General features: G+C 40.3%; 1 protein-coding gene across 20 annotated transcripts in view; it reads left to right on the top strand.

Annotated features, from left to right (window-relative positions):
• ADGRA1 (adhesion G protein-coupled receptor A1) overlaps nucleotides 1-11,061 on the top strand; it is a 588,775-nt gene extending 577,714 nt beyond the window's left edge. For all 20 annotated transcript variants that reach the window (XM_061635602.1, XM_061635607.1, XM_061635603.1 and 17 more), the window contains 2 exons: nucleotides 929-1,030; nucleotides 6,615-11,061. In XM_061635602.1, the coding sequence (XP_061491586.1) occupies nucleotides 929-1,030; nucleotides 6,615-7,836 (1,324 nt within the window). In that variant the 3' untranslated portion in view covers nucleotides 7,837-11,061. The remainder of the gene's footprint in view (nucleotides 1-928; nucleotides 1,031-6,614) is intronic.
• Nucleotides 11,062-13,571: the final 2,510 nt, after the last annotated feature.

Raw genomic sequence — 13,571 nt, 5'->3', positions numbered from 1 at the left:
GGGTTTTCACGGTAAGCGGTATCCAGAGGGGGTTTACCATTGCCTCCCTCTGAGGCTGAGAGGCAATGACTGGCCCAAGGTCACCCAGGGAGCTTGATGGCTGTGTGGGGATTCGAACTCTGGTCTCCCAAGTTGTAGTCCAGCACCTTAACCACTAACATTAATAGCTTGATTGGGGCATGAGAGATGTCGCCTAGCCCTGTTCAATGAATTTCTGGGACCGTTAAGTCAAATGCTTGGTGATTTTTCTGCCTGACTTGGCTCTTGGTGGGAACACTTAGCTATTTCTCCATAGTGTTGAAGAGCGGTGGTGCTCAAAGACAGAATTCCTGATAACAAGAGGTGTTTGTACAGATGCTGCCATGTTAATGAACATAGAAAGAAGATGATTTCTTTGGTTTAATAGAACTTTCAGTCATGTTACTTTTCTGGATTCTCTGCGTTCCCTAGAGTTAAATAAGAACCTTTGTAAATGTGGCAAGGCTGCCTCAGAAGAATTAGATTATTTCCAAGGTTTGGTTCGGCCACAGCTTTTCAGAATAAATTGATTTTTGTGTTTTGTATAAAAATTGAATTTTTAGCTGTCAGTAATGCTTCCTTAATATGCCAAAATATCTTTCACATTTAAGATGGTTTTCCATTTACAGGTAAGTGATAATGATGCTTATTGGGCACCCCACATTTTGGGTGATATATCACAAAGATATCCCAAACAGGGTATTATAGATATGAACATTTTGCGTCCTTGATCACATTGTGTGTTTTAATGTTCTTTTATTCCAGATTTTAATGGGCATTTAAAGTTAATGATCTAAGTTAAGTTGTACTTTCCTAGATAGGTATTTCAAGCATGAAAAATCAATTTTATAAATAATACTATTTACCTGAAGCCAAGCAAATTCACCTGTCAAATATTGTCTATTAACAGGTTTTATCTGATTAGTGGAGGAGTTCCTTTTATTATTTGTGGAATTACAGCAGCAATCAACATAAATAATTATGGGATAAAAAACTACGCAGAAGCCCAATTGTAAGTATATCAATATGCTTTCAAGCTGTCAGATGCCATCATCATCAGATGCCACCTACTAATAGTGAACTCTAATGGTTGAATGGTTATAAGTTTGAAAGTGAAATGGGACCACCCAAAAATAAGAAAGTGGCTTTTGCAGAAGTGGATCAGATTGTAATTTAAAAGATAATGGTGGGGCGGGAGGTTAAAAGAAGCATCTGTGGTGTCCCAGAATACTGATGACAGTTGAAAGAGAAAGACCTTCTGAAGGTAACACAGAATATATGAGACACAAAAATTTTAGGGTCAGGCCCAAACTGCATGTTACATTTATTTTGCAGCTTGCAGTCATGTCAGGGGATTTTTTTAAAAAAAATTAATGCAGGGAAAGGGGGTTCCAGCCAGACCACAGCATGCAAGCCGGCAGGTTTTAACTCTTTCCAGCTGCATTCCTGACAGAAATTGTCCCCTCCCACACCTCCATTAGCAGTAGAAGGAAGTGCTTCCATTGGCACTTACAATTAAACATTTAATGATGTGGTTGTAAGCTGTGTAATTGGGCCTTCAGTTGGGGGGGACCAAAAATGGATAGGAATTGGCCTGCTCAAGCCCTGAACCAGCTTATAGCAAATATTCTGGAGAAGAAGGTTGGGGTTAGGTGCTCTAAGGTTAAAACATCCATTTACACACACACACACACACACACACAGAGTTGCACTATACAGGGATGTTTCAGGAGGAAGAAAAGGGAAAGAAGCCACTGTAGTGGCCACTAGGACTTGAGGGAGCCTGGTTCAAGTCCCTATCAGCCCCAGAGCTCACTGGGTGAACTTGGGTCATCTCTCAGTCTCAGCTTAGCCTACCTCACAGAGCTGTTGTGAGGATAAAATAGGGGCAAACCACACCTTGGGTTCTTTGGAGGGAAGATGGGATATAATTAATTGAATTAGACTAATAACATTTAATTGAATTAGACTAATAACATTTTCTACAGTCCAGAACAGTGTGCCCAGTACAGCTATAGGCCTGAAACTGCCCTCTTTCCCTATGAGGTTTGAAGAACATTATAAGAGTCCTGCTCCAGACTGGCTGGAACCCTGAACAGAAGTAATCCTTTTAAGGGGATAGGTCCCTGCTTGTACAAAATCTATTCGTCTTTCTAATGAGCAGAGATATAGCTTAATAAGTAAGTGCTGCCAGCTGAGCTGATTGGATTAAAGGCTGGTTTGCCATCTCCCTTGATCAAACTTGTTTTTAAAAGAGGGGGGAAATTATTGACTCATTACTTTTGTATTTTGCCTTGCCCTCAGAATAGTCTTATAGCTTTATCAGTGACCTTGGGAAGCTAAGAGAGAGTGGATTGCGCAAAGCCACCCTGAGGGCTTTACAGCCAAGAAAGTATTTGAAACTGGATTTCCTTCAGCCAAGCTCAACGCTCTGGCCAGTGCATCACACTTGGCTCTCTCTGACTAATCTGGACATTACATAAAAATGGCATGAGTACCAGGCTATGAGGCTTGATAACTGCTGAAGTACTTTTTAAACTTTATACCCCTCATTGTTTTCTTAACCTCCACGTATCAATTTCTGTTCAAGCACAAACTCAGTTCAAATAGCAGATGGCTTCTCCTGGGCTTCTTGAGAAAAGCAAAATAAGGAGAATGCCAATTAAAAATTCATTTGCTAAAAATATACATTATGCTCCTGATTCAGAGCGCCACAACATGCACAAGACTCCACTACATCAGGGTCCATGTCCCTGATCAGTGCTCTACTGCTTTCTCATCAGTCTTTAGTTAAGTGCTAATGATGCTATGAAGGTCATGCATTTCAGTTCATGCTAGAGCAGCCTTCGCCAACCTGGTGTCCTTGAGATAGTTTTACCAAAACAGTTGGAGGGCACTAGATTGACAAAGGCTGTGCTAGCATTTGAGTTATGTACTCTTTTAATGCCCTGGCATATACCTCATTTTTATCTGGAGTTTCATGTATTCATGTTTTAATATGTGAGTTGCTTGAACCTTTTAGGTAACAAGTGACTAATAATTTTAAATAACAACAACAACAAGAATGAGAAGAAATCCAACAAATACAACTTTTCCGGGCACAAATGAAGCTATCGGAAGTCTCCATCTGTTAGCTCTTAAAAGACACAGGCCCTCTGCTGTCATCCTTTTTATTGTGCATTCATTACTCATTGTGCTCATGATGATATTGGGGCAGTTATACGCAATCCGGCTTTCAATATTGTTTGCGCCTCCAAAAGTTTCAGGATGGTCATATTGCTTCATTTCCTGTCAGTGCATCGCCCATGACTTCCTGCTTTTTATACCACAAATGTTCAAATCAGGGAATTAACATAAGAAGAGCCTTCTGCATCAGACAATGGCCCATCTAGTCCAGCATCCTGTTCTCACAGGGGCCAACCAGTTGCCCATAGGAAACCCAAAGAAGGTCCTCTCCCCTCCTGTGGTTTCCAGCAACCGGTATTTGGAAGCATACTGCCTACAACTGTGGAGGGAGAGCATAACTACCATATCATAATCTGGCTTTATGAAAACCCTTTTAGCAAATTCCTTTCTAGAAACAGACATTAGATGAGTGAAAAGCTCAGACAGGGTCTTCTAAACAGGGTAGGGGCTACTCTGGAAATTCTATCATAAAACAACTTATTTATTCCCACACGTGTGATTAGACAATCACTTATAATCAACACAGTATTAAAATATCTCATTATTTATGTTCATAAATTTGTGAAAGACTTTACTTTTGGCACTGTTGCAGAGGTTGTACTGCTTTGCTTTGATCATTTTAATCACAGGCAATCAATACCAGATATCACAATGTGAGCAGAAAACCAAGAAGCAGGTGGAGTGATAAAATTTCTTAGGAGAGAGAGAGCTACAAACTGAGCAATGACACAGTGGGTTGCGTGTCTTACTCATTTTCAATAATGTTACTACAAAAAAAATGTAGATGCATGTCCGTTATGGAACTGATTTTTGAAGTGTCTCCTCTTGAAAATAACAGCATCCTAAGAGAGGCCGTTCCACTGGGGATTGCTCCACTTCTCCTTGGCATAAACTGTATTGATCTTGAAACTTTTTAAAGGATGCACAAGGATTCCTCTGTTGCTTTAACGGATGAAATTGTTAACCTTTTAAGTATGTTAGGTTTCCTGGGTAGTTTGACATGCCTGTGAGCAGAGAGAGAGAGAGAGATTCAACGATGTGTTCTTTCTAAGGCTGACCAAAGATATTTTGCCAGCCCAAGTGGTTGTACTACATTATCCGAGAGGGTTACACCAGCGTCCTCTGTGACACCGCAGGAGAGGTATTAGGGTTCACTTCTTCTCCACTACTTCATTGCCTAAAAGTAGTGGCACTCAAAGTGATCACTCAGCTTGCTTCATTCTTTTAACAATGTATATCCAAGATAAATGTGATGAAACATGCAAAACTAAAACACTGGTAGACATCAATATTCTAGATCAGGGATGGAGAATCTGTGCCCCCCCGGACGTTGTTGGACTCCAGCTTCCCTCACCCCTGATCATTGGCCATTCTGCCTCCAGCTGATGGAAGTTGGAGTTCAATAGCATCTGGAGAACCACAGGTTCCCCAGCCCTGTTCTAGATGATACTTTAAAAAGGAATTTCAGATGGCATAAATCTGGGATAGCCACCTTCTCCAGCCTTGGGGAATGGATCCTCTTCCAGCCTTTTGTTAGAAGCTGATTATCCCCACCATTACTCAGGTATGATGTCACTGCCCCCCTCTCAACACAGCAGATGAACTCCCCTAGGTTTCAGCGATAACTAGGCCAACCTCTCACTTAGCACTAAGATGGGTGCCAGCCAGCTAGGAGAGAAGCTCAAGAATGGTATTGCTTTTGCCTGGCTAGTCCTGCTCTTGGGCCTTCCTCCCAGTTAGAATCTTTCAGTTGTCCACTTTGCTACGATTGCTTCCCCAGAGGAAGTGCAAGGATAAAACACTCCAGAGGCATTATTTCACACCTGTTGTGTCAACAGCGGCAAACACCTCTTGCCCAAAATGACAATATATTCTGCATTCACAGAAGGTGCCTGATTGATTAAAGTTACTGCTTTTCACCTAGCAGGTATGCTGTTCAAAAAAGGTGGTGATGCCTGAGAAGCCTGTATGATATGCTGAGATCACTGCCACAGTTAGAATTCTTTGAGAGTGTCAACAAGCATATAGATAGAGGTGATCCAGTGGACATAGTGTACTTAGACTTTCAAAAAGCGTTTGACAAGGTACCTCAGCAAAGACTTCTGAGGAAGCTTAGCAGTCATGGAATAAGAGGAGAGGTCCTCTTGTGGATAAGGAATTGGTTAAGAAGCAGAAAGCAGAGAGTAGGAATAAACGGACAGTTCTCCCAATGGAGGGCTGTAGAAAGTGGAGTCCCTCAAGGATCGGTATTGGGACCTGTACTTTTCAACTTGTTCATTAATGACCTAGAATTAGAAGTGAGCAGTGAAGTGGCCAAATTGTTCAGGGTTGTTAAAACAAAAAGGGATTGCGAAGAGCTCCAAAAAGACCTCTCCAAACTGAGTGAAAGGGCGGAAAAATGGCAAAAGTAATTCAGTATAAACAAGTGTAAAATTATGCATATTGGAGCAAAAAATCTGAATTTTACATATACGCTCATGGGGTCTGAACTGGCGGTGACCGACCAGGAGAGAGACCTCGGGGTTGTAGTGGACAGCACGATGAAAGTGTCGACCCAGTGTGCGGCAGCTGTGAAAAAGGCAAATTCCATGCTAGCGATAATTAGGAAAGGTATTGAAAATAAAACAGCCGATCTAATGCCCTTGTATAAATCTATGGTGCGGCCGCATTTGGAATATTGTGTACAGTTCTGGTCGCCTCATCTCAGAAAGGATATTATAGAGTTGGAAAAGGTTCAGAAGAGGGCAACCAGAATGATCAAGGGGATGGAGCGACTCCCTTATGAGGATAGGTTGCAGCATTTGGGGCTTTTTAGTTTAGAGAAAAGGCGGGTCAGAGAAGACATGATAGAAGTGTATAAAATTATGCATGGCATTGAGAAAGAGGATAGAGAAAAGTTCTTCTCCCTCTCTCATAATACTAGAACTTGTGGACATTCAAAGAAGCTGAATATTGGAAGATTCAGGACAGACAAAAGGAAGTACTTCTTTACTCAGCCCATAGTTAAACTATGGAATTTGCTCCCACAAGACGCAGTGATGGCCACCAGCTTGGACGGCTTTAAAAGAAGATTAGACAAATTCATGGAGGACAGGGCTATCAATGGCTACTAGCCACGATGGCTGTGTTGTGCCACCCTAGTCAGAGGCAGCATGCTTCTGAAAACCAGTTGCCGGAAGCCTCAGGAGGGGAGAGTGTTCTTGCACTCGGGTCCTGCTTGCAGGCTTCCCCCAGGCACCTGGTTGGCCACTGTGAGAACAGGATGCTGGACCAGATGGGCCACTGGCCTGATCCAGCAGGCTCTTCTTATGTTCTTATGTCAATTCTATTTATATTGTACTATTTTACCCCTGCAGAAAATTATTTCTTTGATACTTTTGTTTAAGTCTACATTTTTTCCTAATTTGCAGTTGTTGGATGGCATGGGAGCCAAGTCTTGGTGCATTTTATGGACCAGTCGCATTCATCATCCTGGTCACCTGCGTTTATTTCCTCTGCACATACGTGCAATTGAGGCGTCACCCAGAACGCAAATATGAATTGAAAGAAAGGACAGAAGATCAGCAGAGGCTGGCAAGTCCTGAAGTTGGCCATAGTCACATCACAGATTCTGGATCAGTCTCCCAGGCTACATGTTCAATGATTTCTTCTTCCTTGTTGGAAAATGAGCACTCATTTAAGGCTCAGCTTCGAGCTGCAACATTCACTTTGTTCCTGTTTACTGCCACTTGGACCTTTGGTGCACTTGCTGTTTCCCAAGGACACTTCTTGGATATGATATTTAGCTGCCTGTATGGAGCATTTTGTGTGACCCTAGGGCTCTTCATCCTTATCCATCACTGTGCAAAACGAGATGACGTATGGCATTGCTGGTGGTCCTGTTGCCCATCTAGAAGAAACACATACTCAGTGCAAGTTAATGTCCGGCCAAAGGTTAATGTCAATGGGGAAAGCCAGATCCATGCCCCATGTCTTCAGGAATCACCTTGTCCTACTAAATCTGTTGTTTTTAATCACCCAGCTCCTAGTCACTGCAAACTTACAAATCTACAAGCAGTTCAAAACCACGTCAACTGCCTTTCACCTGTCACACCATGCTGTGCTAAAATGCACTGTGATCAGCTCCTTGAAGATGAAAGTCATATTCATGTACACAACGAGGGGACTTTCAGACCCAACATGCACATTCATAGATGCTTGAAAAGCAGAACTAAGCCACGATACTTCAGCCGACATCGGTCTGCGGGAGAAAGAGAGTATGCTTACCATATTCCTTCCAGTATTGATGGCAGCATCCACAGTTCACACACAGACAGTCCACACAGTGCACATGACAGTCAGTCAGGCCACAGACGGCCCTGTTGTGCAAAAAATGATCCATATCCTACCATCAGTCAACCTGAAAGTAGTGATGCGAGTACTGTGATCTACAGTTGCACTAAAATACCAGAAAGTGAGACATTGCACCATGCAGCTCATTTTGAGATGCATCCACGGACACAGTCTTTGCCATTTAGCACAACCAGCCACAATGGCATTCTAAAGGGAAACCTACATGAAGCCATGATCTACAGTTCAGACAGTACAGGAAATATCAAAACCGGCCCTTGGAAGAATGAAACTACTGTGTAGTTGGTGGGCCACTCTTCTCCTTTTTGCAGCTCAGACCATCTTAGGGTGCAGTCCTATACACACTTACCTGTGAATAAGCACTATTGGACTCAGTGAGGCTTACTTCTGAGTAGACATGCATAGGATTGCACTGTTAGTCTTTGTTTCCCTTCTGAGTAAGATTCTACATGTTTGTGTAGCACATCAGTAAACTGTACAGGTTTTCAACCTATTGTTTTCTTAATAAGAGGCTTTTTTAAAAGCAGTGGTAGTTTTGAAATTATTTTTAAAAAAATTATGGGACATGGTTGGGGGAGCTAAAAAGTAAATCCTAGGGCGTAGAGTAGAATATGAGACAATATCCTTTTGTTACCACACACAGTAATGTTTCATTTTAATTTTTTAAATATCCTGCATTAGCATCAGACACTTTTATATCAGCATCACAGACTTTCCTTTGTCATTCATATAGCAGAAAACTAGCAGTGGTGAAAGAGGATGATTATTTTCTAACCAGATCAACACAGCTTTTTAGACCTACAAAGGTGATACTGCCTCTAAAGACCTTCTGTAGCATATGGCCTGTAAAATCATGTAGTGTACGGTCACTGTTATGTCTCCTTTCTGTCTGAGATAAATATTAAGTAATGTTCCTTGTTAACATCTGTGGTGCTGTATTGTTGCATTTCTTTTTATTTTATTTTACTTTATTTTTGCATGACACATGGTCAGGATAATACCATTTGCTGTTTTCTAGTGTGACATGTGTAAAATTGGGGCGGGGGGAAAACATTGTAAAAGGCTGTGACTATTCATGTTGGTATTAATCTAGAGCATTTTGAATCTATGAAAAAACAGAAAGAAACACTATTGCACAAGTTTTAAGTGGCACAATCCTTTGTGTAAGGTTATATGATAGCTTTGGTAAGGGTCCACTCTAATGTCTCTACAGAGCATGCACTATTCATTGTATGTGGCACTGTGCAGTGTAATAGCAACTGTCTCCATGAGTTTCACTTCTTTGTATGACTTCTGAAACCAATCTGCAAGTTGTCCTACTATCAACTTTTTTAAAACAGCAGCAACAGCAACGGAAAAGTACAGTTTTGTAATTAACTCTTTGAGGACTACAGTCATTTACTTCATTAATTACTTAGGGCACGATCCAACCCAAGTTAAATTTGAAGACCCATTGATTTCAATGGAACAGAGAAAGCAGTGCATCTTCTTAAACTTTCCTACTAAAATCAATGGGATATAAAAGTATTACTTTTCTTCTGGATCATTCCCTTCCACTAGCATGGAGTTGGGAGCAGATAAGGACTTGTATACAGTAGGGCCTCACTTACCAGCGATTCGCTTACTGGCGTTCCGCTAATGCAGCGGCTTTAATTCCCCTTTTTAAAGCCGATTTTGTGGCATTTTCGTGGCATTTTCGCATGACGGACCCCATTTATAATCAATGGGGTTCCACTTTATGGCTATTTCCACTTTACGGCAGGGGTCCGGAATGGAACCTGCGGTATAAGCGGGGCCCGCCTGTATGCAGTATTGCTTTATATAAGAATAAGAATGACAATGTAGTCCACAGTATTCAAATAAGGGAAATCTATCTCACTTTTAAGGCTGCAATTTTAAAACCCTTTCTAGGGAGTAAGTCCCAGTGGACACAGTCGGCCTTACTTCCAAGTAAACATACACAGGAATTATAAATATAATTTTAAAGATATTTATTAATTCTCCATTTTAGGTGAAATCCTTTCCCTCCCATGCCCTTCAGTCCTTTGCCAAAGCAAATTTGGAATTGGCTTCATATTTCCCTGCAAATTTGACCCAAAAGTCACATGACTTTTCATTGATTTATTCTGCTGAGCTCCAGGATATTTTGGATCAGTAGCATTCTCTGTTCAGGAGGCTTTGGGCATATGAACATCTGGACACAAAGCTCCAACTCACAGTAAAAATAGGATTATAATTACCCTTATTTAAAACCCTATTCAAAACTTTTAAGAGTCTGGTTATCAGTTGGTGACATAATGTGAATGGGGCTATACATCCAAAGAGGGCAGGGCAGAGAGAGTCTGCAATGAAAAAAAAGACTAGCATTTCCACAAATATAAAAAGAACAAGCACAGTGTTAAATGGTTGTTAAGAGAAAATTTATAGACATATCACACTCTTTCAAGTACCCATTACATTACTTATAATTTAGGGAATTCCCTGGAAATGAGCATTACTTTGTAGGAGATATTTTTGTCAAGATCTTTACAAAATTCAACTCATTATGTGTTCTTATCAGCATGTTATGAATCCCTCCATTTATGATATGTAACAATCTATTTCCTACAGTGTACATAACAGATGGTTATTATAATTGTTGGAATTATATAAAAATGTGTGTCAGATGAATGCGTTCTGCATTGTTTGCAGGTGGAAATTAGTACTCAAAGGGTTAATGCTCAGTATCTGAGTGCAAGGAATTTCTTTTTTCCTTTGTGTATTTTTATAAAGTAAAAATATATATTGTAAATTACAGCAGATAATGTATCCATTGTGTGTGGTGTGTATGTGTGTTGTTGTGTGTCTTTCGAAGGTGAACAAAGCAGAATGCACTAGGTGAGTGTTGAGTTTGAACAGTATTCAGCCTTTTATGATTGCTTCTTTTAGATGATACAAAAAGGAAAAAAATATTCTGAGCTTTATTATGTATATGCTTGAATTCTCTCAGAGCTAAAATACAGTATTTTGCAATGTGTGCATAATATAATTTCTTTTTCATCATTTATTTTTCCATGTATATGTTACTATCATTTCACAACATTAGTGAAACTATATAGGCATAGATATACTATTAAATGCCGCACTTCTGTATCTCAGTGATATTTATAATACTCTGTAATAGCTAAGTCCTAGAAGGTCTCTAGAATAATGCAAAATAATCCACGCACACAGGTCCATATGAAATAGTCACGTTTCAGGAACAAACTCACTGAAGTTCTCCAGCTTGTTTCTATTGCCAGTGTTGTTCTGTCCAACAAAAAGAGAGAATTAAATGGGTGCTGCTTTCCTGAGATCTTCTGTTATAAACCTCTCCTGAATATTAACGTTCAGTATTGATACAACTTCCATATTATGTCTGAATATAAAGTTAGCAAATATTTCTGGGCTAATTTGGAAACAATGTTATACAATAATCTGTTTGCATTATTTTTTTAAAGAAAATATACAATATAATTGCAGAGTAGGAGAACATGATATTAAATAAATTAAACATGTTTTGTAACATCAGATGTGATCTACATTCTTTTTGTTCTTTTGACTCTCTTTTTTTAATATATACACACACATATATTAGTTTTACTAAAAACAAATACTGTTCATAAGCATAGTGTATTTGTTTTATATGTTCACTTGTCAGGTCTTGGAATCAGATACAGAATTCCAGTAAACTTTCTTGTCTTGACCTAGGCTTCTCTAGTTGAATGGAGAATCACATACCTAGCCCAATCCAGCATCTGGGATGGCACGCACATAGTCTGTTTATTCAGAAACGAATCCCACTGAGCAGTGATGCAGGAGCAGGAAAAGGAGTTAAATTCATTCCCTGGCGCTCTCTTGTCCACCAAACATCCCACCAGCAGGATTTCAGGTTCTTTACCAGGCAACATGAGGGCAATGCTGGATACTGTATATGCACTGTGTTGGATCAGGGCATCCATGTAGCATTCCATGGCACTGATGTATTTTTAGTTTGGGGTATATTGCTAAACAACTTTTTTTTTAAAAATTGTTTATTTCCATAGTGAGGCTGTACAAAAATGGGAGCCTTAAAATGTAACTTTCTGTTTATGGAAGAAGCATTTCCATAAAATGGAACCAAAATACTGTATTGCTATCCTGTGCACTAATCCAGGATACTTTTCGTGAATTTTAAAAAAAAATCTATAATTATGTGCTGTTTCAAGCAGACTATTCAGGGTTTAAAGAAAGTTTAAACTTTCTTAAAGGGTTTAAGAAAGCACAGTATTGACTAAGTCCAGGTCAGTCTACTGCTCATATATTATGTGGATAAGTGGAAACAAACTTTGTCCAATATAACACAGAATTATTGGATTTGATCTGCTCCACGCAGCTGTACGTGATCACTATTATGGTACATGAATGTAAGAATTGCCTTGCTGGATCACGATCCATGTAGCCTAGCATTATTTTTCAGGCAGCAGGCAGATGCTTCCTGGAAGCTCATGAGAAGTACACCTATAACATACAGTACCTCAGAGAGACAAGGCTTTTCAAACTTAGGGTTCTGTCATCTCTAGGCAGGGCTGGGAAATAGCATTGTCTGAAGCCCTGTAGAGCACAGTGTAGACCAGGAGTGGTAAACACTGCCATCACCCCCAGCTACCATGGCCAACAGTCAGGGGTGATGGGAGTTGAGGTCCAACAATATCTGGAGGGCCAGAAGTTCCCCATCTCCTGAGATAATCCTGAGATAAATGGACAAATGGTCTGACTTGGTCTAAGGCATGTTTCTCTTCAGTGTCGCCCATAAGAGTTTCGCTTATTGAGTTCCGGCATCATGCTTGCATGTAATGTTTGGTTTAGCATTTCCCCCTTTGACATACTAGCATGGTTAACATTCAGAATCAAGGCTGAACACAAATTAATTCAGAATGAATGAATCAAAACACTTGTGACCTGTCATATGTGATCTGTGGCAAAGAAAGGATAGGGGTTGTATTTTCTTTCCCAGATGAAACGATAGAAACTTTCCATATTAATCCTCAAGAAGAAAATTGCAGAAATACTAGAAGACTCTTATATGATGCAGCGAGTAGCTAGACACACTTCTGCAAATTTTATACTTTGTGGGTTGTTTGTTTACTTTTGCAGCTTCACATTGTGTTCAAGTTCTTCTAAGAAGCCAATAAAGCAAAATATCTTAACATTCTTCTGAAGACCAGGAACAAGGCTGATAAAATCTAATAAATAAATAAAATTTCAGCCACATATACTTTTAAAACAGGATCTTTATTTAATAACTGTATACTTCTTTGCTTATTTCCATTAAAAGACATCTGTATCTTGTTGGCATCTCTCACCCTGGAATCTTGGCTAGAATTACCTTATGTTAGCTTATTGTTCACTGTTACTGCCATTGTATTTCCACTGTAACTTCACTAATAGGCAAAAAACCCTTGTGGTTTAAGAACGTACCTATAGCCAATAGACACTGTATTTCTATCAAACTTTAAAAAGCAGGGAAATTGGGCAGCTATAGTGAATGCACCAGGGGTGCAGGAGACCTGACCTCCTCTCTGAGATATTGTACTGCCCTACACATTTGTGGCCCCCAAATTATGGAATGATCTCCCTGATGAGGTGTGCCTGGCAGGGCTGATTCTAAAGAGCGGCCAGGTTGGGCACTGGCCCCAGAGCTACAGGAGTCCCTGAGGGGCCCCTGAGGGGCCCTCCGCTCCCCTTCCACGATCTGTGCCCCCCCACACCCCACTTACCTCTCAGTCGGCTTTTTAGCATTGCCCCAGAGCTTGAAAGTAACTAGTTACAAGTAACGAATTACTTGTAATTCATTACTTTTTTGAGTAACGAGTGGGTAATTCCTTTACATTTTGATTGTAATAGAACTAGGAGTAATTTTACTACTCTTGTAGAGCAATTGTAACGTTTCCAGAATTACTTTTGGACACTACTTGGGGGGGAGCAGGGGAAGTCTTCTGCTCCTCTGATTTGTGGAT

This window comes from Rhineura floridana, chromosome 7, assembly GCF_030035675.1.
Source record: "Rhineura floridana isolate rRhiFlo1 chromosome 7, rRhiFlo1.hap2, whole genome shotgun sequence".
Lineage (NCBI taxonomy): Eukaryota > Metazoa > Chordata > Lepidosauria > Squamata > Rhineuridae > Rhineura > Rhineura floridana.
The sequence above is the reverse complement of the archived record's forward strand: the minus strand, read 5'-3'. Positions and strand labels throughout refer to the sequence as shown.